The sequence below is a fragment of the Chiloscyllium plagiosum genome, unplaced genomic scaffold (assembly GCF_037043375.1).
Source record: "Chiloscyllium plagiosum isolate Xiang-an unplaced genomic scaffold, Cpla_swu_hap1 HiC_scaffold_5, whole genome shotgun sequence".
NCBI classification, from domain to species: domain Eukaryota; kingdom Metazoa; phylum Chordata; class Chondrichthyes; order Orectolobiformes; family Hemiscylliidae; genus Chiloscyllium; species Chiloscyllium plagiosum.
Genome location: NW_028270143.1, coordinates 131,790,950 through 131,816,284, shown reverse-complemented (window position 1 = coordinate 131,816,284; position 25,335 = coordinate 131,790,950). Strand labels below are relative to the sequence as shown.

Genomic DNA, 25,335 nt, shown 5'->3' with positions numbered 1-25,335 from the left:
CCGTACTACAACTAGGATAGACAATGCGGCACCAACTGCAGGAGAACCATTGATGCTCATGATTGCTCACTGGCTCCTGGTCTTCTGTAGAATGTCTGTGGGCAGTATTCTTCTATGTTTGGATAAAGACGGGGACAGTGTTCAGGAAACTCCACTCTGTCTCTAACTCTGTTCTGTACCAGCTCTGCATGTGTTTGATGGGGACAGTATCAAGGGAGCTTTGAACTGTATTGAACTTGTGGTGTGCTTACTCAGTGCAATTGAGTCTGTGTGGAGAGCGATGGTGCATTTGTTATAAATGCATGGGGTGGTGGGATTTGGCAGTGTGGAAGGAGTTAAATTCAGCCTATAATGTATGTGCCAGCTGTCAAGGTAAAACGACTCGTTTAATCTTTTCCTCTTGTTTTGTTGCTTAAAAACTATTGTGTTCAGTTCCAACACTGTTTGCTACCCTGACAATCCTCCCCCTTGTAAAAAAAACTAATTACTGCCCCTTCTTTTAAATGTACTCCCTTGCTCCTCTCCTGCAGAACTGTGAAATAGCTTTGTCCGGTTTTACAGATCCTTTCCCTCTCAACTTGCTGCAGCCTCTCTTATTCCACCAGCCTCTTCTCTCTTTCATCCTCTTCTCCCCCCCCCCCCTTCCCCCACACAATTCTCCCAGCTTTAGTTCACCACCAAATTCTTCCTCCCTTTAGCTTTTCGAAGAACAGAAGCCTCCCATTCTAGGTACCTTAATCATCCTCTTCTGCATATTAATATCTGTCCTTAAGTAACATTTCTGATGTTGTAGGGCTGAAAGTTTAATGTTTTGAAGATTAATGTTAATTATTCAGACAGATTAATAAGTGAATAAGCCTAAATATTGTTGCAATTGTGTCATCTACTCCAGCAGACTACCCCAAGCCTATCTGCAAGCTCTGTGCCCATATCTCCTTGTAATTGTATCTTTAAACATCTACGAAATGCTCGTAGCTAGTATGCATTCTGCTTTGGTTAATCATTCAGGGTATGGATTTCATGGTGTGCCAGTAACTGCAAATGATCAGATTTTCAATGCGTCTCTGACATTTCTAAGTTGCAGAGCTGCTTTTGCTGCAGTGCATGTGTCTGTCACTAGGGGCTGTTGGCGAGCTGTGAATGTAGTAAGCCAGTGTCCTGAAGTGTGGCCCCATTTGTTATCACTAGTACAGAACTTCGAAATCAGGAGCAAGTCTGTTTGTTTCAATGGCACTTCATTTACTGTCCACTGCAACATCTTTTTCCAGTGTTACATTGGACATTTCCGACCTGGATGAAACTTACCAACTTACTGTTGATCCCCCTCCCCCTCCCTCCCTCTCCCCCAAAACTGTCCACATTCTGTTCTCTTGTCCCACCTCTCTCCAACAATTCCCATCTCCAGTACGTTTCTTGCATTCAACTTGCATCCCTATATGCAAACCCTCCTGTTTTGTACCCCACACTACTTCATAAAAGCTTGCAGCACAGAAGAGGCCATTTGATCTAGTTTACATCTGGGAAGGAACCATGCTATCTTCCCTACAGACCAGCCCATATTTTTATTTAACTTTGTTCATGGGTTGTGAAGATTGTTTGCAAGGCCAGTCTTTATCGCCCATCCCCATTTGCTGTTGAGAAGGTGGTGCTGATGAACTAGTGCATTGAATTATAATGCAAGCAGGAGTCTTGTGTTCAGCTATGTGATGTGGACAAGAATTCCATTGTCAGGCCTGCTCAAGGGCGGGCTGTTCTCTCCCTGTAGGCCATGCTGGAGCACTTTGGTTTGGTTTTGAAGAGGGGTGGCCCCCAGAATCCAGCAGCATTACTGAGCCTGTATTTATAGCAGTGCCTTTTAATATAGATGGATGTGCCCAGGTGCTTCACAGAGGCATGGTTATAAAATCGGCACTGATGCAGTGGAACTATAGAGGATTGACAACAAACTTTTTCAGAGAGGGGTTTTAAAAAAGAGGGATGCGGAGTGTTGCATATCAAGGGTTAAGACAACGGTCAGTAGGACTTAGAGAACGGGAGGAGGCATTCAAGGAATAGCTTGTTTTTTGCAGTGGTGGAGGATGGAGAATGTTGCATCGATTGGGAGCAGTGAGACCAAGGAGGAATGCAAAGCTGTGGATGAGAAATTTAGATCCAGCCTCAAAGAATTTGACAATGTACAGAAATGGAATTTTGAGGCAAGGTAGAACATGGACAGCAGCATCAGCGATAGCTGGCAAATTGCTGCATTTGTTTAATTTATTCCCTTATCTATTCTGAGTTTCAGGCCAGTATCACAGGGCTACTGCAGGGGCTTTCTCGGGCATGCATGTGTGTCCTTCTATTGTAGCTGCTGCAGCCTTCTGCCTCTTCTCCATCATAAAAACGATTAGAGTGAGAGAGAAAAATAATTGAAAAGAAGTCAAGGCCTTGGCGAGGGTACAAAGGAAATTTGCCAGTATTAAATCCAAGGATGGGATCCATTAAAAATATGGGGAGATGCAGAGACTGGGAATTTTAAGAGAAGAGAGTGATAGGAAGAGACTTTAATGAAGGTGTTCAAAATCTGAAACCTTTTGGTAAACTGCACGAGGAGAAACTGCAGGAGGGCGATGTAAACATATGAAATAGGAGCCGAATTAGTCCACTCAGCCCCTTGAACGTTTTCTATCATTCACTAAGATTTATGGCTGATCTGTTAGTGTTTTGAATTTCACATTCCCACCTCACCACCTCAACGATCCATCTTGCACCTTCTGAGACAGTGTGTTCTAAAATTGCAAATCACTCAGCAAAGTTATCCTCATCGTAGTCCTGAGAGGGCAACCCCCCAATTTAGAAACAGTGTCCCTGAGTTCTGGATCGACCAACAGGGAAAACATCCTTCCCGTGGTTCCCTTGTCAAGTCCATTCAGAACATTATATACTTCAGTCAGGTCACCACTTACTTTTTTAATATCTAGTAGAAATAAACCCAGCCTATGCAACCTATCTTCATAAGACAGCTCACTCATTCTAACTGTTGGTCTAGTAAGCGTTCTCTGAAACACTACCAGTGCATTTACATTCTTTCTTAAATAAGGAGACAAAGACTGCACATATTCAAAATATGTTCTCACCAATGCCCTGTACAAGTGAAGCATAACATCCCTTTTGTTCTTGATCAGTTCCTGTCATAATAAAAGATGGCATCCCCAATAGCTTGATTATGAGCTGTTGCTACATACTAACTTTTTGTCACTGATGCACCAGTGCATCTAAATCCCTCTGCAAGTTGGAATTCAACAATCATTCTTCCAGCCAAAATAACAACTTCACATTTTCCCATATTGTACTCCATTGTCTGATTTTTGTCCACTTACTTAAACTCTCTTTATGCAAAACTTCAAAACGCACTTTGCTACTTACCTTGGTGTTATCTGTGAATTTAGCTACCACACCTTCGCTTGCCTCATCTTTCTTATAGGTAGTAAAAGGCTGAGGCCCCAGCACAGATCTCTGCAGGATTCCACTAGTCCCATCCTGCCAAAGACCCATTTATGCAAACTCTGTTTTCTGCCAGCCAGCTAATCCTCTATCCATGCTAACATATTCATTACCCACGAAACCATTAGCTTTTATTTTACCCACAAATCTTTGATACAATATTTTATCAAATGCCTTTTGAAATTACAATTATCGTGCATCTTCAGCCTTTTTATCCACACTAAAGAATTCCAAAAATTGATTTAAATTCATTTCCTTTTTATTTAAAACCATGCTGACTCTTCCTGATTACTTTGAGCTTTTTAGGTGCACAGCTATAATCTCTATATAATGATTGACTCTAATATCTTCCTCAGAGAAACATCAAGCAAACTGACCTACAGTTTCCCACAACTTTCTGCCTCCTTCCTTCTTGAATAGAGGGGTTCAAGTTTCCACTCTGTCGTATCATCGAACCTTTCTTGAAGTGGGGGAACTTTGGAAAATTAACATCAATGCATCATCTGCTGTTTTGGTCACCTCTTTTAAGGCCGTAGGATTAAACCAGGGTGCCTCGTGATAGTGATTTCACTCAGTTCCTCTGTCTCTTCCATCTCTTGATTTACAGCTATTATCAGAAATTTTTGGATCCTCTGTAGTGAATACAGAAATACACATTTGTTTATTCTATTCACCATTTCCTTATTATCTTCTGTTAGCTCCTCATTCTCACCCTTTTCGAGGACCAGCACTTACTTTGCTCTTTACCTTTTTAGATCCCAAAATAAGCTCTTGCTATTTGATTTTACATTCCTAGCTAGCTTCCTCTCAGCCTCTAATTTCTTTTTCCTTCTGGTTAATTGGAAGGGCTGTTTTACAGACAAGTCAAGCAACAATCATACCTAATAGATAATGTCCCCGATGCCAGCATCACCATCCCTGAATATGTCCTGTCCCTTTAGTGTGACAGGCCCAACACAGGTGGTGGCGCAGCGGTATGCAACAGGAGAGAGTTTTTTTTTGGAGTCCTTAACATTGACTCTGGATCCCTTGAAATCTCATGGCTCAAGTTAAACATGGGCCAGGCTAAATGGTCTGTAATTCCCTGGTTCCCATCTGTCACCCTTCTTAAAGAGCAGTGTGCCACAAGCAACTTGTCTGTCTCTCCCAGCCTATGGTAAGATTAAAATCCCCCATTAATACTATCCTGCATCTGCTACATGGTTGCTTGATTTCAGCATTTATACAATCTAGCACTTCTGACCTACTACCCGGTGGTCTATAGATGACACCTCTCGAGGTTTTAGTTGCTTTACAATTCCTCAGTTCCACCTATAATGTCTCCACTGGATGCTTTCTCCCTCACCGTAAGATTTTGTTTCTAATTAGTAATGCTTCTGTGGATGACCGTGGTTCAGTGGTTAGCACTGCTGCCTCACAGTGCCAGTCACCCAGGTTCGATTCCAGCCTCAGGCAACTGTCTGTGGGGAGTTTGGATATTCTCCCCATGTCTGCTTCGGTTTCCTCCCACAATCCAGAGATGCGCAGGCTGGATGGATTGGCCTTGCTAAATTGCCCATAGTGTTCAGGGATGTGTAGTTTAGGTGCATTAGTCAGGGGTAAGTGTAGAGTGAATGGTTTTGGGTCGGTGTGGACCTTTGGGCCAAATGGGCGGTATGGTGGCACAGTGGTTAGCACTGCTGCCTCACAGCGCCAGAGACCCGGGTTCCATTCCCACCTCCGGCAACTGTCTGTGTGGAGTTTGCACACTCTCCCCGTGTCTGCGTGGGTTTCCTCCGGGTACTCCGGTTTCCTCCCACTGTCCAAAAATGTGCAGGTTAGGTGAATTGACCATACTAAATTTCCCGTAGTGTTAGGTGAAGGGGTAAGTGTAATGGGTCTGAGTGCGTTGCTCTTCGGAGGGTCAGTGTGGACTTGTTGGGCCGAAGGGCCTGTTTCCACACTGTAAGTAATCTACAATTTACAAATCAAATGGCCTGTTTCCACACAGTAGGGATCTGACACTGTAGATCCATCTGCCATTTTCTCTCTCCCGCCTGTAAACCTTATGTCCTGGTATGTTTAGATCCCAGTCCGGACTATTCTGCAGTCATGTCTGCTTAATATCTGCTATATCATAGTTTTCAAATTGAATCTGTGCCTGCAGCTCATTTAATTTGTTCCTTACATTCTATGCATTTGTGAAAAGAACTCTAACTTTAGCTGTACACCCTATCCTGTCTTTAGCATCTTTTTTATTATTTCTCCCTCCTGTCTTATTCAGGGACTTGTTGTAGTCCAGCTTTGTTCATTAAATTGGCTGTGCTTCTCCGTCCTATTAACCTCTACCTTCTCACACATTGCTTTCGTTCCCACCCATCTGCCATACAAGTTGATATCCTCCTGAATGGCACTAGCAAACCTCCCCACGTGGATATTTGAGCCGCTCCAGTTTGAACAGGTCCCACCTACCCTGGAAGAGATTCCTGTGATCCAGCTTCTGACTCCCTCCCTCCTACACCAACTCTTTAGCCACGTATTCAGCTGGACTATCTTCCTATTTCTGGCCTCATGAGCATGGGAAGTAATTCGGAGTTGACAACCCCAGAGATCCTACTTTGTAACTTTATGTCTAATTCCCTAAATCTCTTTACAGTATCTTATCACCCTTCCAGCCTATTTCTTTAGTTCCAATATGGATCACAATCTCTGACTATTTACCCTCCCCTTTCAGAATGTCCTGTGCCCACTTGGAGAAATCCTTACCCCTGGCATTAGGGATGCAAACACACCCTTCCTATAGTACAGTGATCAGCTCTGCATGGCAGAAACACATCTTTGCACAGCTCAAGACCCTCTCAGTACATCTTCCTGAAATCTGTACCTACGCCCTCCTCCTCCAAAGTGAAGACAGGTGTAAAGTACTCGTTTTAACAGGTCAGGCAGCATCCAAGGAGCAGGAGAATCGACATTTCGAGCATAAGCCCTTCAACAGCCTTTTGCCCGAAACATCGATTCTCCTGCTCCTTAGATGCTGCCTGACCTGCTGTGCTTTTCCAGCCCCACACTCTCTATTCTGATCTCCAGCATCTGCAGTCCTTACTTTCTTTTACTCATTTTAACACCCTACTAATGTTCTCCACTCTCAAATTGCCCTTTGGACCCTACTAGGTCTGTGTCCCTGGTTATCCCCTTCCCTTTGTTCTTTCTAAATTCCACTATGGCCTCTGTTGATTTGCTCCCTTTATACCTATTAAAAGTCTCTTTCTTTTCTTCCTTATCCAGTCCTCTCAGATTCAAGACGGCAGCAAAGTAGCAGGTGCTCGTCCACTCCCATCTGCTTTCTTTCTTCCTTTCTCCTCTTCTTTTTTCCTTTTTTTCTTCTTTTATTCATTTTGTGGTAATTAAGCGTCATCGGGACGGCAGCAAGAGTGGGCCGTGCACAGAACACCTCCCACTGTTCTGCTGAGGATTTACCCAGAAGTAACCTTTCCCAGACTATATTGGCCAGATCCTGCCATGTTTTAATAATATCTGCCTTCCCACAATCCAAATCCCTTTTTTTGCGGACCATCTTTTTCCTTTTCCAGATTGCTGAGAGTCTGGAGTCACTTAGTGAACCACTTGGACTTTTACAAAAATCAGCAGTTACAGCAATTAACAGTGGGATAGCTTTTAAATCCAGATTTTTATTGAATTCAAATTTCACGATCCACCAAGGTGGAATTTTAACTTATGTTTTCAAAACATGAGTCTGGAGTTCTGCCTTACAATTACATCCCTGTGTCCCCTTGGATAAATCATTTAAGTGATGGGGGAGAAAATGCAGAGCCCTGGGCAAATAGCAGAGTGTGATTAATTGGAAAGCTTTTTCAAAGAGTCAGCATAGAAATGAAAGGTCAAATGGCCTCGTTTTTTGAGAGATTGTATGAAAGAACCATTGAAAACATAGTGGTCTGGTACAATGTCCAGCTGGTGGCATAATATGCACCTCTAACTCCATTAATTTATCAGTGTTTTGGATCCACTGGGGAAGTTTTGAATGCAAAGGGTTACTCGAAAGATTTCTTTTTAATAGTTTCCTAACTTGGGCTGAATTTCAAAATTTCTACCCAAAGAATTTACACTGAATTCCTCTGAACATACTTCATCCCAGTGAATGCGGTCTGTTCTTTCAAAAACACTCTCAGGTTGGCCTGAAGTCGGTGAAATCTGTCTAACCGCTGGCCCTCGGGGACAGAGCAAATGTCTTGAGGCAGGTGACCTTTCAAAGGAATTTCTTTTCTTCCCTGATGTCTATTGGAGTAAAGGATGCTGGTGAATTATTTTCTCCTTCTCTGCCTTCTCCTAATTCCCTATTCTTTGTTATTTTGTTGCTGATGTTTGCATTGAGGACTCTTAGACTAGGTACAACACAAGGAATCATTTCCAACTGCATTAATTTAATTCCTATTGAATACACCAAGGCAGCCTGATAGTCCAGGGAGGGAGGCTCACCAGCTTGGCTTTGTGCCCTCTAGGAGCTCATTCAAACTGACCCAGACTTTGCAGCTCGCAGAAAGAAAAGATATTTAGTTCCATCAGTCGAGGCTGAGTATGTGATTCATTACTGAGATATTGGGTCAGTCTTTGAACAGGATACACCAACCCCAACCTGACTGCACTAGTGTCACCTAACGGACAACATCTTAACTCTCTGGCTGAAATGATACTGAATGATTAAAATCCTCAAGCATTAAAATCCTTCACCCATCGAAACCTGTCCAGATATTACATCCCCATATCTATTCTCTCAGCCCCTATAAACTTTAATATGTCACCCAGTCTACAAAGTTAAAAATCACACAACACCAGGTTATAGTCCAACAGGTTTAATTGGAAGCACACTAGCTTTCGGAGCGACACTCCATCAGACAATCACCTGATGAAGGAGTTGCGCTTCAAAAGCTAGTGCTTCCAATTAAACCTGTTGGACTATAACCTGGTGTTGTGTGATTTTTAACTTTGTACACCCCAGTCCAACACCGGCATCTCCAAATCACCCAATCTAAGCCGCCTCCGTCCCTGCACTCTTCAATGCTTTTTTAAATTCACTCATGGGATGTAGGCATCACTGGCTGGGCCAGCATTATTTCCCATCCCTAATTGCCCTTGAGCAGGGTGAGTTGCCTTTTTGAACGACTATAGTATATTTGCTGTAGGTACACCAACAATGTCATTCCCAGTCAGAACCCCCACCCCGTGTCTGGCCTTCCTCCTTTAATATCCCATCCAGTCCAGTGCCATCTTTCCCCTCCCTGCACCCTTTACTATCCTGCCCAATCTAATTAAGCTGTAGTCGAAATTTAATGTGATTTTATTCAACAAGAATAAGACAACACCTTACAAGGCAGTACTGAAAGGCACAGTTTCCCAGGCATGAGCCTTGTTTACCTGAAAACCTGGATCAACCTTGCGAGGAGACCAGAGACTGCAAAGGGATTCCTGTCGACAGGAAAGTCTGAGGGTGGAAGATTTCTGTTCATTGTTTACATATTATTCTTCTACAGTGTATCCATATGTGAATTTCAAGTGTAAGGATTGATGATTTCCTGTATGTATCAGACATGGGGTAGGGATTGGACAGACATGGAACAGATCTGGGACCAAGTGCCAGACAGAATTCTGTTTAGCCAGTGTAACATTAAAGTTGTTTGAATAAACACACAGTTAACCTGCATATCTGAGTTCTCCGATGGTCTACGGAAGAGAGTTAACCACAACACACTCTCCCCTTCACTCTCCGCACCCTTTAATGTTACACTCCACCTAATCCCACTTTCCTGCTTACATCACACTCCCATTTCCTACTGTTTCCAGTTTGTGTTCTGTGTCAGTGTATTGAATTGCAATGTCAGATGGGCCTTATGTGAATTGACACACTCTCCAGTGGTCGTGTGGTTTAGACAGAATCTGAAATGAATACTCTCTGCTTCTCTTTGTTTAGCCTTCCATTGATTTCTTCACCCACGAGACAATGATTCACCCAGTGACCAACCGTCCAGCGCACAAGCGCAGCTTCATTCCATCGCTCATTGAGAAGGAGAAGGTAAGATGAGAAGATTATTCCTGAGCTGGGCCTTGGCTGTTGAATCATTCTTCTGTCTGATTCTTACTCTTACCCGTAAGGGAGTGATAACAAAACTGCAGCTCGGATTGGTTGAGACCTAAAAATATACCTTCTAAAATAAATGGTGGCCCACACACACGGAAATGTCAATTAAGACGATAGCTCAAGACCTTGAACTGTCCTGACTTGTGTGAACTGACCACTTCCAAAATTGCTTCACATCATTTACTGAAGTTATTATTGTATACAGATGAGCAACCTGCAACCAGACAAATCCGATCTCACACTCTCAAATTAAGGTATAATTGGCCCCTACAGTTGGTCTTCATCCTGTGTTGGTATGTGTGTGTATGGTTTTTATCAGGAGATTACCATTGGCGTGGGACTTCAGGAAAGAGCAGGATATGAAAAGATTGTTCTCCCTGATACAGGAGTTACAAGATAGCCTAACGCAGACTTTCATATAAAGAGTGGAATTGATACAGGAGGGGGACAAACTATATCTGTTGCTAATTGGGTCAGTCATTGGCAAAATAATTTAAAGGGGAGTTGACTCATTCAGAGTTGTCAGGAGCAGGAATGTCAGATCCTGAGAAGTTGGTGGAATTTGAATCCGTCAGTAATTTCAAAGGAGAATTGAACACATTCTTGATTATGAGTTACTTGTAGAGTTACAGGGATGTTGGACTAAACGTGATTGCTTTTTCAAGGTGTCAACATCAACTGATAGGCCAAATGGCCTTCTCCTGTGTTGAGAGTCATCGCAGCATGTAGATCGATGGTGGGACTTGCTATTAATTTCCATTCTCTTCAGGGAAGCAAACTTGCCTTGTATCAATTCATTCCTTTTTTTTCAACTTTTTGCATGTTACATGTGCTCACCACAAAGTTGGTTGGTCAGCCTTCATATCAAAAACCATTATCATTTTGGAATTTTACAATCAGGTACCCCTCCAGCCACTAACCCTGCCCATTTATCTGTGCTGGTCAAAGTGTGCTGGCTAATCTGCATCTGTGGCAGGATTCTTTTGGACTCTAGTCCTGCAACTGGGACTGAAGTCTGGGCCTTACAGCTCAGAGAGGCAGTGCAATGGCCGAAACTCACCTTCAATCAATTTTCTAGGGGCATTCTTAATAGAAGCTTGACATCAAATGAAAATTTGATTTCATCTGCTTAAAAGCAGAGTAAGGGAGTGTGTTTAAACTGATGACCAGGGAAGAGCGTTGTTCTTTGGTCCACATGTTGCTTCCATTGCATTAAAACTGTGCTGTTCTATTTAATCTCTCTTCCGTCCTACAGGTATCAAAACTTGTCAGTGCAATAAAAAGAGGCTGGATCAAACCACACAAGCCTCGAGATGACACGCCACGGTACTATGACCTGTGGGCAAAGGAAGATCCCAATGCAATCCTGGGACGTCATAAAATGCACATCCCTGCACCCAAGCTGAAGCTACCAGGGCACGAGGAATCTTACAACCCGCCACCTGAGTACTTGTTAACAGAGGAAGAGGTGAGGAGTTACTTCCTCTGCTGGGTGGTGTATCCAGTCTGTGTGCTGCCTTTGGTTGGTTGAATGTTATGTTTGGTGGATGCTTATCCATAGCCATTATTTTCAGCTGCTTACAGCTTTCTTTGAGAAGTCACCTGTTGGAGGTATCCTGTTGATTTTGCAGTGTCAGGGATATCCACTGAAGGCAGTCAACATCCCTTCCAGTGCAGGTATCGCCTGACATCACATTCCTGAGGCATGAAGCAATCTGCCTTGCTGCACCCATTGGATGGAGGGGGCATTGATGGTTTGAATATTTTTGTTTCTGTCTTATTTCCTCCTACCCATCCTTTGTTTCTCATTTACTTGTGGAACATGGATATTGCTTTTGCCCCATCCTTATCCTAAAGAAGCGCATAAGCTATTGCCCCTCACCCCTAGATGGTTATGTGCTCTTCCAGCTGGCTGGCTTAAGCAGCCTTAATGTAGGTTTGTGTGTACGACGAAGATGTGACCCCACCATTGGGAAAATGTAACAATGTCTGTACAGCCAATGGACAGCAAAGAAAATGCAACATTATGGCAAGTTTTATCTGTCTTTGAAAGAATAAGCTGAATGGTCTCCCTGATTCATGTCACTGTTAGAACAAGTCTTTTTCATGGTCGTCATGAGTGTGTGCCATGGAGACACAGGGATGGGGTAGGGATATGGGGAGCCATCTGCCTTGCGCCTATTAATTCCCAGCTACGATGTGGAGATGCAGGTATTGGACTGGGGTGGACAAAGTCAGACTTCACACAACACCAGGTGACTAAGGAGCAGTGCTTTGAAAGCTTGTGATTTTAAATAGGTCTGTTGGTGTTGTGTGACTTCTGACTTTATTCCCAACTACCTGGAACTACCAGTGCAACATAAGTAGTTCTTAGATACAATGTGACAGTAGTCAAGAAAAGCTCTTGCTGAACTCCTAGATCCACAAAATTCAAACTGGGCAAAGCAGCAAATGAGAAACAGCAGCAGAGATGAGGTTTCCAGTGTTGCCTTACTATACAAAGCCCTGTAGTTGCAGGTTAGATGTTGTATCTGTACAGAGTCCCCGATAAACTCTGTCTGTTTCTGAGGAGAAAGAGCCCTAGATGATTAAGTCATTCTTTTTTGTTTGTCCTTCCTAACAACAGGATTGTTCTCTGCACCTCTGGATATGATCTCATAGATTGCAGTCATCGTTTGTGTGCAGTGACCCAGAAACAGGAACATGCATGCTTCGCTTCATTGGCTCCCTTATTCCACCTGGTCTAATGTTGCTTGCCCGATGTTTGTCTTTTTGCAGAGACTGGCCTGGGAACAGCAGGAACCTGAGGAACGGAAGCTGAACTTCCTCCCACAGAAATTCACATCTTTGCGTGCCGTGCCTGCGTTTTCACGCTTCATTCACGAACGCTTTGAACGATGCCTCGATCTGTACCTCTGTCCGCGACAAAGGAAGATGAGGGTAGGTTCATTCTTTTTTCATTCTGGGACCCTGAAGTGCCAGAGAAAAGGCTTATGCTGCTCTTAAAATTATTTTCAAGATTGGTCAGTTGTTTTCAGAGACCTGCTTTTGCATTAAGTCCTTTTAAAAATTTACTTTTTGAAGTAATTGTTAATTGTTATAGTTAATAGTATTGTTATATGGAGAATCACAATGATTAGTTTATGCGCACACATGCGCGTGTGCGCGGCCAGTTATTCTCAATTGGGTCATTGTTATGGAATGTTGGCCAGAGAATGGGGAAGAACTTTAAATATTACTGTGGGTTCTTTCATACCCAGCTGAGGGGGAGCCAAAGTCAGTGTTCAACTTCTCATCTAAAAGGCAGCAGCTCTAACAATGTAGCTCTCTCCCCCAAAGCTGTCAGATGAACTGTTGATGCAGTATGTGTTTTACTCAAGGGTTGTGAATAATGTTTCCTTGTGTGTTGCTAATCCCAAGAATGACTCTGCGAAGTGTTCTGCTCAATGTGACAAAGGTTTACTTTGTTGACTTTCCTCTAGGTGAATGTGGACCCTGAAGACCTGATACCAAAGCTTCCCAAACCAAAGGATCTCCAGCCTTTTCCAACCACTCAAGCACTGGTGAGCCCCTTTGTGTGTGGAGCTGTCTGCCCTTGCACTGAAATGTTCTGTGTAAAAGGTTTCTTGTATGAGCACTCACTTTACACGAACATGCAATAGCTGAGGCTGTATGGTTGCATCAAGTGGCCATGTGTTTTTTTTAATTGTGCATGACCAGCATTTATTGCCCATTTCTGTAAGCTATTGAGACAAAGATCTGTTAAAGGAAATGGCTGCAGGTAAGTTTCCCTGCTTTTGGATGTAAGGTGTGTTTCTCCTTCCTTTATATTATACAATCGATGGGTCTCCATCTCTAATGTGCAGGAGTGTCCATGATTGGATCAGATAGAAACTTCTCGTCAACTGTCACATATTCTGTGAAGGGAGCGATTATGGTCCTTTTGGTGACTGTTAAAATATTCACATGTGAGACTACTGGCCTTAAAACTTTGTGTGTATCATTATATAATCCTCTTAATACCACCTGGAACATCTTATCTAAGGAATACCAAAAATTCGAGGGCATGTGTTTAAGGTAAGAGGGGAATGATTTAAAAGGGACCTAAAGGGCAATGTTTTCACACAGAGGGTGGAGTGTCTGTGGAGTGAGCTGCCAGAGGAGGTGGTGGAGGCTGGTACAATGACAACATTTAAAAGGCATTTGGATGGATATGTGAATATAAAGGGGTTAGAGGGATATGGGTCAAGTGCTGGCAAATGGGACTAGATTAATTTAAGGTACCCGGTCAGCATGGACGAGTTGGACCAACGGGTCTGTTTTTGTTCTGTACATCTCTATGACTAAATTGAATCTTGTTACTTATTTATCTATGTATAGATTTGTTTATACTCTTCTCCCCTTTATTTTTAAATTTATGTATTGGAGCTATAAACACAAGTTGTTTTAGTCCTGCCAGGATATAAAATATTTGTCTCATGGTGCCATGTTCCTTTTGTACTTGCCCTTCTGATGGAGCAGTGCTCCTGAAGTTCCCTGACAGTGTGGCACTATCTCAGAGCAGACCTGTGGCAGGGTGGCTTTTCCTTACTGCCAACCTTTCAATAATACAGCACTCCCTTGGTGACAACCCTCTGACACTGCTATTCTTCTGTATCAAGGAGGCTATGGCTTGAGAAGCTGTGTTAGTGTCTTTCTAGAAGTGGGGCCTTTTCGAGCAGATGTGTTATCATAAGCCCCCTATTTTGCTTCCCTAGAGTATGAATGAAATTGACGTTTTGCTGTTGCAGTTAAATGTTTACGAGCATGTTGTCTGACTGATCAGTTCCTGATTTCACATCCTCCTTCCCCCTTTCCTTTTTACACAGGTTTACAAAGGGCACACTAACTTGGTGCGGTGCATCAGTGTCTCTCCCAGCGGGCAGTGGCTGGCCTCTGGTAACAACACATTCCTTTCTTTTCCACATTACATCTTTGGTTGTTAGTGCTCTTAAAACAACAAATGAAAGGGGAAGTAAATGTGTTAAAAGGGAAGCTGGAACATTTCTGTGGGCACTCTGCTCTGAGCAGCAGCTTTCCAGCCGTTGAAATCATTCTGCACAGCACTGAGGTAATCGAGTTATTCCACAGCTCTCCGAGGTTGAGAGTTTGTGTCTAGTTGAGGAATGAACTCTGATTGGAGCACTGCAAACCTCTTCCATACAGTCAGAGGATGCAAAGTAAACACAGAGATTTGCTCACTCTGTGATTATTTTGATTTTCCATTAAGTCTTCATTTAAAAGATGTGGCTTTTAAACACCCATTTGGGGGAGGAGTGCAGTCTGCTCCCAGACATCTGCTCACAAAGAACAAGTTGTTTCACTGGCTGGTGAATGATTTATGTGATTTGATTTTGCTTTTTTAATGTTATTGTAGCCTATATTACACCTACAATAGGTAAATTACACATGCATCCATAAATTGATTTTGTTTAACATATTTGACCATAAAATGTTGGAAGGATTGTGTGTGATAAATGGTTATTGTGACTAACTTTATGCACTACCTTTCTGTTACTTCAGATTAAAGACAATTTACTGATCTTAAAGTCTAGTCACTTTTGTAATGCAGGAAATGTGGCTTACATTTTGTGCACAGCAAGATTCCACAATCACGCATGCAATAAGTGACTACATCTATTTGAGTCATGTTGACTGAGGATTAGAGATTGGCCCGGATACCCATTGTTTTCTTTGACAATGGTGCCATATAATCTCATACATCAAGCTGAGGGGACAGACCGCATCTTTGAAAACACTACACCTTTGGCAGTGCAGCAATCTCTCTATGCCCTTCCTCCTATAAGCATGAGAATTTAGTTATAGCACAGACCACAAGCACCAAACTGTTAGCAAAGCACTCTGAGTAATCCAGGCTCTTTGAATATCTCCTTGAGAACTCTTTAATGTTGGACGCACAGGTGGAGCTTCAGCTTAGTCTCTTTTCTAACAGTTACATTCCAGTCTGAGCTAGTGCAGAGTGTGGTCAAGTGCAGTGCTAGTGGGTTATTCATTCTAATTCCCCAGCCTCCCAATTTTCTGACTCCTTCCCACAGGCTCTGATGACAGCACAATTCGGTTTTGGGAGGTTTGCACAGGCCGTTGCCTCCGAACAATCGAGGTGGAAGGGGTAGTGAGAAGCATCGCTTGGAATCCTAACCCTGTTCAGTGTCTCGTGGCATTGACTGTGTAAGTACACACTGACCTGACTGTCAATCATTAATTGAATGATTGCACTGTTACTATTGGTGTGTTCAGCATGTAGCAGGTTAAAGTTGTTGGAAATAAAATTATGTTCTTCATCCAGGGGTAACATCTGACAAGCAAGTTAATATACATCGAGGGGTCAGTTTTACCTGTTTTGGGTGTGTAAGTTGGGACCAATGTAGGCAGATCTTAAGTCTATATCTAACCCAATATTGTACTTATGAAGAAAGACTGGATTGACTGGGCTTGTACTCGCTGGAAGTTAGAGGATTGGGAGGGGATCTTATAGAAACATGAAAAATCCTGATGGGACTGGACAGGCTAAATGTGGGAAGAATGTTCCCGATGTTGGGGAAGTCTAGAACTAAGGGTCACAATCTTAGAATAAGGGGTAGGCCATTCAGGACTGAGATGAGGAAGAATTTCTTCACTCGGAGCTGTGAAGCTGTGGAATTCTCTCCCACAGGAAGCTGTTGGGGGCCAGTTCACTAATTATTCAAGAGGAAGCTGGACATGGCCCTTGCGGCTAGAGGGATCAGGGGGTATGCGGAGAAAGCGTGAATGGGATACTGAAATTGCATGATCAGCCAGGATCATATTGAATGGTGGGGCAGGCTCAAACGGCTGAATGACCTACTTTCTATGTACTGGCCCTGGGAGTGTGTGGGGACAGTATAGAGGGAGCTTTACTCTGTATCTAACCCCATGCTGTCCCTGAGCTAGGAATATTTGATGGAGACAATCTGTAGAGAGCATTACTCAGTCCTTGTTTACTCTGTGGTCAATGGGCAACGGGCCCTAGCAGTACAGGTACCAATCATTAAAAATGGCATTCTAAGTCCAGGATGCAGAGCTTTGTCAGGCTGCAGTTAGATTTGGTCTCCATATTTGAAAATAGAAAAAGAAGCAGTAGGAAGATGGGGTGGTGGGGAATGTTTCAACTTGTGGAAGTATATTGAATGAGGCCCATAAGTCCAAAACAGCATATACCTCTGTCTGTATACAACAAACACAGTGTCCAGCATTGATTCTGTTCCTGGAGAACATTTGGTAAATAGTGTTTGCAAAGAATTATGCTGACAGCCAATTTAAGATAAGCCTAACTTAGCATACTGGAAGTTATACACATTAATTATGACACAAGGCTCAGTTATTTGCAAACAGGAAGAACAGGTTCATCCACTGCACCTGAACTCAGCAAAATGGGTGACAGTCATTCTCTGACTCATTAGTCAAGGCAATGCTCAGAAATCAGTGTCAGCCATTAAAGGGAGCTTGACAGTTAACTGTCAATCATCTAACTAGTAATGCTTAGACCATGACTCATAAGAGCAGAATTAGGCCATTCTGTCCATCAGGTCTGCTCTCCTATTCGATCATGGCTGAAATGTTTCTTAACTCCATTCTCCAGTCTTGATCCCTGTAACCTTTGATCCTCTTTCCAATCAAGAACCTATCTCTGTCTGAAATATACTCAGTGACTTGGCCTCCACAGCCCATTGTGGATTAATCACCCTCTGGTTGAAGAAGTTTGTCCTCCTCTCTGTTCTAAAGAATCAGCCCTTCCTTCAGACAGTGCTGTCAGATCCTAGTCTCCCCCACTACTGGAAACATCTTCTCCAAGTCCACTTTATTCAGGCCTCTCAGTATTTTGTAAGTTTCTATGGGATTCCCCCCCCCCCCCCCCAATCCTTCCAGACTCCATTGAGTACAGTGGAGGTCCACTGAAGATGTTACCCGGATGGTGACGAAACATCTGGAAATGAACCTTCCAGCTCCGTGAGCAAACCTACATCCAGAACCTCAACCTGAGCTACCAATCTACTCAACACTCGCTTCTTCTCTACTTTCTGCTTCCTCAACACTGTGTGCCCAGCCAGCTATCTTTGTGTTGTCTGCAACTGTATTCTCAGTTCCTTTGTCCAGATTGTTAATGTTAACATGAATACTTGTGGTCCTAACACTGATCCCTGTGGAACTCCACTAGTCGACAGCTGCTATTCTAAAAAGAACCCTTTACCCTCACTCTCTACCTTCAGCCGATCAGCCAATCCTGTTTTCCATTTTCAGTACTTGTCCCTAACACCATAGGCTCTTGTCTTATTTAGCAGCCTCCTGTGTGGCATCTTGTCAAAGACCATCCAGAAATCCTATTAGATCATGCCCACAGGCTCTCTGTTTAATTTACTCATTACTTCCTTAAAGAATTCTAATAGATTTGTCAGACGTGATCTCCACTTTCCGAAGTCATGCTGACTCAGCCCTATTTTACTGTCCATTTCCAAGCACTCCACAATCTCATCCTTAGTAATGGACCCCAACAACTGATCAGGTAAACCAGCCTATAGCTTCCTGTCTTGCACCTTCATCCCTCCTTAAACAAGGGTGTTACATTAGCCATTTTTCAATCTTCTGGGAATGTCGTTGACGCCAGTGATTCCTGAAAGATCACCAGTAATGCCTCTACCAGCTCTTCATCTATCTCCTTCAGAACTTGGGGTGTAATCCATCCAGTCCAAGTGATTTAATCTCATTCAGATTTTTCAGCTTCCCCAGCACCACCTCCTTGGTGATGGCCACTGTATTCAGCTCTGCCCTCCTCCCCCTCCAATTCTCTTGAATTTCTGATGTGTTGCTGGTGTCTTTCACAATTAGGGTCGGATTATGAGCCAGTCAGTATTCCGAGAGCATAAAAAGGTTATTTTCCCTTCTGGTTTTTCTTGTGAAATGTCCTGGTGAATCCAAGGCTGAAAGGTTCGGCAAAATGATTGTTTAGTTAGTAATAAATTCAACAAGGAAATGAGGTGAATCAAAGAGTGGTTAGAAAGTGGATCCTGCGACCACTGTAAGTCATTGAGTATAAACACCAGCAGAGACCACTTGAGCTGAATGGTTTCTATTTGAACTTATCCTAGGCTGTATCTAATTTCCCAAATAAAAGTAAAATTCTGCAGATGCTGGGAAACTGAAGCAACACAGAATGCTGGAGAAACTCAGCAGGTCTGGCATCGTCTGTGGAGAGAGAAATACAGTTGGTGCTTCAAGTCTGATATGACTCTTCAGAGTTCTGAAGTGATAACGAAGAAGAGTTATGTCGGGCTCAAAATGTTAACTGTTTTTCTCTCCGCAGATACGACCAGAGCTGCAGAGTTTCTGCAGCACTCTGTTTATTTGTATCTAATAATGCAGATTGTTTCTTCATCTGAGTCCTCACTGTGCAAAGAGTAACTGTGTATGTTTTCTTTTTCTTTCTTCAGTGAGCATTCTGTCATCATTGTTAACCCGTGCCTCGGTGATAAGTTGCTGTATAATGCAACGGACCAGCTCATTGCATCATTTGAGAAACCGGAGGAGGAGCCTGTCCAACCTGTGGAATGGACTGCTGCTGATGGAGATGCTTTTGACAAAGGATACCGGCTCATCATCAAACACAACAAGGTCACACTTCCACATTTTGAATTGCTTTTTGTTACTCAGAGTTTGATGTCGTTCCTACCTGTAGTTCTTTTCTGACCTGAATTGTTGCAGCAAGGTCTTCTGTTTCGGTTGGATGTGGTCATATATCCCCTTTTCCCTTTTCTGTGGGGTGTGATTTTCTCATATATTCCAAATTCCACAAAAGGAGCAGCATTAAGCCAAACAGCCCATTGAGTCTACCCTGCCATTCAGCGAGACTATGGCTGAGCTGATAATCCTCAATTCCACTTTCCTGCTTTTTCCCCAAAACTGAGATCAATCCAGTTTCTACTGATTAAAAACGTCAAAGGTATGGGGATATTGCAAGATAGATCAGCCATGATCTCATTGAATGTTGGAGCAGTTTTGAAGGGACAAATGTCCCTTTATTCTCCCGGCATTTCTTATGTTATTGTGTCCCTCTGGTTCCTGTCCTGATACTGAGCAGGCATTGCAGATTGACAGCTACCACTTCAGTCAAAGAGCTGGTGGGTTAACGGACTGTGAGACAGTGATCACTGTATATCAGAGATGTCAAGCTCATGTTTCACAGTGGCTCTGATTTGAAAGCCTGGGCAGTATACAGTTTGGGCCATTTCAATATGGGTGGTGTGTGTTAGGGCCAATCTATTGGCATAAATCTGGAACAGTATAAGCCAATGGAAGGTGGTGCTGTAGTGGGTAATGTCACTGTTGGTCATTCAGAGGCCCGGATCACTCGGCGTTCAAGGACACCTACTACGGCAGCTGGTCACACCTGAACTAAGTTAGTAAAAGATCTGGAATTGAAATCTAGTCTCATTAACAGTGATCAATTAACTATTGTCGATTGTTGCAAAAAGCCCTAACAAACTTGTTAATGGTCTATGTGGACTCCAGAGCCACATGGTTGACTGCCTTCTGAAAGGATCTCGATCAAGATCATTTCAGAAGGACACTAGATGCATTGCCAGTGACACATACATCCTATTGCAGAATTGTAAACACAGTGCTGGTGCAGGTTTCTCCACCTAATCTACATCGGTGTTGTCACCGCTCCACCTTCATCCTTAGGGGCTTTGAGCTACCATCTCTGAAGTCAGCAATAAAAGGAAATTTAGTTTCCAACGGAGGATCCTATATCTGCTTGAAGATCTCTGAAGGATGTACAGTATAAGCTGTAGCTAGTTGTTCCAGTTCTTTAACTACCTACCTAGTAGAACGACACAGATCTCCCAAACAGCAGAGAACTAGTCTCAGGAGACCTTACGTAGCATGCCATGAAGCAACTGCACCTGCTGATTGACTTCCTGATCGATATCAAGTTGTTGAACGACTAGTTGAAGGAAAAGCTATTTCCTCTGGTGTGGCAAGGGGACATGGCTCAGAATCAGGCCATGCAGGAGTGAAATCGGGAAGGGTTCATTCACACCATGTAATGGGAATTTAGAGTTCCCACAAAATGACAATGAGTTTGTCTAGTACTGAAACCTGTAGTACACCGGACCTTGTCAGTGTGATTTCCTCATAGTGACACTTTATTCTCTTTCCTGGGTCTTATTTCAACAGCTGGTGAAGCAGGTCACATGGCACGGGAAAGGTGATTACTTGGCAACAGTTGTCCCTGACAACGGCAACGCACAGGTCCTCATCCACCAGCTTAGCAAGCGCCGGAGTCAGAATCCCTTCCGCAAGAACAAAGGCATGGTGCAGTGTGTCCTATTCCATCCGATCAGACCATTCTTCTTTGTGGCCACACAGCGCTATATCCGTATCTACAACCTCCTCAAGCAGGAACTCTCCAAGAAGCTAATGACCAACTGCAAATGGGTGTCGAGCATGGCTGTGCATCCTGGGGGTGAGTTCTCTGATTGTTTTGTCCAGGAGGACTGCCCCGTTTGTAGAGGTACTGACCATTCTGTAACGGAGCTAAGCAAGACTGAGAGTGAACCCATTTAACCTGGGGAAGCGGAATGTTTCAAGGTCACGTTGTTAACTGATGTGGCAATGCAGCCGTCACACTTTGACTCACTTTGCCAGTGACTGATTTGCTTCTGATCATTTCCTGTCTGCTCGCAGAAGTTTTACTGGTGACCACTGGTGTAAAACGTGAACTTTATGCTGAACTTACAGCTCAGTTCCTTACTTTCCCACAATTGGAATTTCTCAGACCAGGAATAGTCTTTGCTCATTCCAGTCATAGAGATGTACAGCACGGAAACAGACCCTTCGGTCCAACTCGTCCATGCCAACCAGATATCCTAACCTAATCTAGTCCCATTTGCCAGCACCCGGCCCATATCCCTCCAAACCCTTCCTATTCATATACCCATCCAGATGCCTTTTAAATGTTGTAATTGTACCAGCCTCCACCACTTCCTCTGGCATCTCATTCTATATACGCACCACCCTCTGCATGAAAGCGTTGCCCCTTAGATCCCTTTTATATTTTTCCCCTCTCATCCTAAACCTATGCCCTCTAATTCTGGACTCCCCTACTCCAGGGGAGAAAAACTTGCCTATTTACCCAACCCATGCCCCTCGTGATTTTATAAATTTCTATAAGATCACTCCTCAGCCTCTGATGCTCCAGGGAAAACGGCCCCAGCCTGTTCAACCTCTCCCTATAGCTCAAATCCTCCAACCCTGGCGATATCCTTAAGTCTTTTCTGAACCCTTTCAGGTTCCACAACATCCTTCCTAAAGGAGGGAGACCAGAATTGCACACAATCTTCCAACAGTGGCCTAACCAAAGTCCTGTACAGCTGCCACATAACCTCCCAACTCCTATACTTAATGCTCTGTCCAATAGAGGAAAGCATACCAAACACCTTCTTCATACGTGCTATCAGCCTGCTATCTATGACTTTCAAGGAACAGTGAACCTGCACTCTAAGGTCTCTTTGATCAGCAACACTCTCCAGGACCTTACCATTAAATGTGTAAGTCCTGCTCTGATTTGCCTTTCCAAAATGCAGCAACTCACATTTTATCTAAGTTAAACTCCATCTGCCACTTCTCAGCCCATTGGCCCATCTGATCAAGATCCCATTGTCATCTGAGGTAACCCTCTTCTCTGTCCACTACACCTCCAATTTTGGTGTAATCTGCAAACTTACTAACTATACCTGTTATATTCACATCCAAATCAATTATATAAAGTAGTGGACCGAGCACTGATCCTTGTGGCACTCCACTGGCCACAGGCCTCCAGTCTGAAAAGCAACCCTCCACCACCACCCTCTGTCTTCTACCTTTTGAGCCAGTTCTGTATCCAAAAGGCAAGCTCTCTCTGTATTCCATGAGATCTGATCTTGCTAACCAGTCTAACATGAGAAACTGAGTCCCTCGCCCATCTTCTAGTCTTGGTTATGTTGAAGGTGTGTACTGTATCTTTGAGAGAGTAAATGCAGGCACCTGTCATGTGACTGACTAACAGTCTCAGTGTACTGGAGAGTGGAAAATATGAGACATTTGGCTGTGAAACAAATACCCGAGTTTGTTTGCTTTGGTTAAATTTGAACTGTTGTGAAAACAATCTGTTCAAATTATGCCCCAGGGTGCTAAAACCCAATCAAATTTGAATTTTACTATTTTGACAACATTGAACCAGTGAGACAATCCGATTGTGGTATAAAAGAAGCAGACATTTTGATAGCCAGAGAGAGACTGCTATTCAAACCACTCTTTTTCATATGAAACATCTTTGCAGAAAAGACCGAAGACGACCAGGGAGATCTACAGCCAGAGAAAGACATATACCGGACATGATAGCCGCTATAGGGTTTTGAAAATGAAGTTGACATAATTTTAATAGGGGCATTTATTGGATCAGTATATTGTTATAGAGTGGGAGGTAGATAACAAACCTTTAAGAGAAAGGAGGCTCAGAGTTGTAGATAGTTGTTTAATATTCACTTTTAGAGTTAAAGAATAAATTGGTATTTTTCCTTTACACTGTGAAAGTTGGGAGTTCTCTGTCACTCATACTTTAACGGATTGCGAGGCGAGGTGAGCTTTTCTGGTTGTTTGGTTTAATTAGCAGAAGAGTTTACAGCCGTGTCATAACAGTTATCTAAAGAGTCATATCATGCCCTAGGTCAAAGAGTTGTTATGGAAAAGTGGCAAACAAAGTTCAAAGGCAGCAGAAACAAAGGTCAGTGTCAGATAAGGTGAAAACACCAAAGAATTTTCAAAGATAAAATTGAGGCAAATCTAGCTGAATGCATGTACATTGGCACCAAAGTTTTTTTAAATTGACAGCACAAATAGACACAAACCAACAGGATCGAATTGCTTTTGTAGAGATTAGATTCCCTACAGTGTGGAAAGAGGCCCTTCGGCCCAACAAGTCCACCCAGACCCCCCCCCCCCCCAACATTTTCCCCTGACTAATGCACCTAACACTACAGGCGATTTAGCATGGCCAATTCACCTAACCTGCACATCTTTGGACTGTGGGAGGAAACTGGAGCACCCGGAGGAAACCCATGCAGACACGGGGAGAATGTGCAAACTCCACATGGACAGTCACCTGAGGCGGGAATTGAACCCGGGTCCTTGGTGCTGTGAGGCAGCAGTGCTAGCCACTGAACCACCATGCCGCCCTATGTGGATGCAGGGTGACCAAGTTTGGCAGGCAAGTGTTGATATTTGACATTAAGAAAGGATCAGCAGGAAAGGAAAAGGAGATGGGGATGGTGCTGCTAAGAGTGAATTAAATCAGAACATTGGTGAGACAGAATTTTACACCAGAACATCAAGGTGTAGAGTCAGTTTGTACAGAACTAAGAAACAGCAATGGGCAGCAAATATTGATGACAGTTGTTTATGAGCCACTGAACAGTAATGTGGTATTGCTCTGGAATATAAAGGTGCATTTAACCTTGGTACCATTATCAAGGTAAACTTCAATTTACATGCAGCCTGGATAAATGTAATTAGCTCTGTTACAGTGGAAGACATCTTCCTGGAAGGTATGCATGATGGTTTTCTAGAACAGTATGGTGAGGAGCTAAGTAGAGAGCATGCCTATTTTAGATCTCTTATTGCATAATGAGAAAGGGTTGATTGGAAATTAGCCTTTAGGGAAGAGTGACCATCATATTATTTTGTTTTATGTTTAAGAATTATATACCAATCCAAAGCTATTGCCTTGAATTTAAACAAAAGGAACTGAAAATTTGGGTGAAAATTTGGGTGAAAATTGGTTGTGGTAGATGAAGAAATTGGAAACAAATCTAAGGAGTATCACAATAGACAGGCAGTGGCTAGCGTGTAAAACAAAAAAATTGATGCATAGTTTCCAGCAAATATACCTTTCCTATGAGGTATAAAAATCCAAAAGAATAAAGAGTGTATTAGGATCATAGACAAATTGAACAGAATAAAGAGTGGATTAGGATCATAGACAAATCTAACAGAATAAAGAGTGGATTAGGATGGTACACAAGTCTAACAGAATAAAGAGTGGATTAGGATCATAGACAAATCTAACAGAATAAAGAGTGGATTAGATCAAATGAAGAGGCTTACAGTTGCCAAGAAAGTAGTAAGCTGAGAGACTGGAAACATTTTAGAATTCAGCAAAGGTGGATTAAAAAATGTTGAAAGGAAAACATGAACATAAACTTAGAAATCTAAATATAGACTAAAAACTTTCATAGGTATGTTTAAAAAAGAAAGGTCAGCAAAAATAAACATGACTCATTTCTGGCAGGTACAAGAGAATCTATAATTGCAGTTGCAAACAGCAGTTCAGAAGGCTCACGTTATGCTGTCCATTTATTGAGAGAGGATTTGAGTACAGGAATAAAGAGGGCCCCTTGCAATTGTGTCGCCCCCCCCCCCCCCCCCACCACTTGGTGAGATTGCATCTGGAGCACTCTAAGGTGTTGGTCGCCTTGTGTCAGGAAAGCAGTAGGAGTGCAGTGTTGGTTCACTAGACTGATTCCTGCAATCATGGGAATGTTGGCTAAGGAGAGTTTAGGAGGGTCAGTTTGTATTCTTTGAAATTTAGAAGGATGAGAGGCAATCTT

The 25,335-nt window shown here is 43.0% G+C and overlaps 1 protein-coding gene across 1 annotated transcript in view; it reads left to right on the top strand.

Moving 5' to 3' along the window:
- bop1 (BOP1 ribosomal biogenesis factor) overlaps positions 1–21,256 on the top strand; it is a 159,902-nt gene extending 138,646 nt beyond the window's left edge. Inside the window, exons 6-13 of the mRNA XM_087987772.1 lie at positions 9,449–9,550; positions 10,872–11,084; positions 12,395–12,556; positions 13,099–13,179; positions 14,485–14,554; positions 15,712–15,844; positions 19,120–19,300; positions 20,867–21,256. Coding sequence (XP_087843898.1) covers positions 9,449–9,550; positions 10,872–11,084; positions 12,395–12,556; positions 13,099–13,179; positions 14,485–14,554; positions 15,712–15,844; positions 19,120–19,300; positions 20,867–21,256 — 1,332 coding nt within the window. The remainder of the gene's footprint in view (positions 1–9,448; positions 9,551–10,871; positions 11,085–12,394; positions 12,557–13,098; positions 13,180–14,484; positions 14,555–15,711; positions 15,845–19,119; positions 19,301–20,866) is intronic.
- The last annotated feature ends 4,079 nt before the right edge of the window (positions 21,257–25,335 follow it).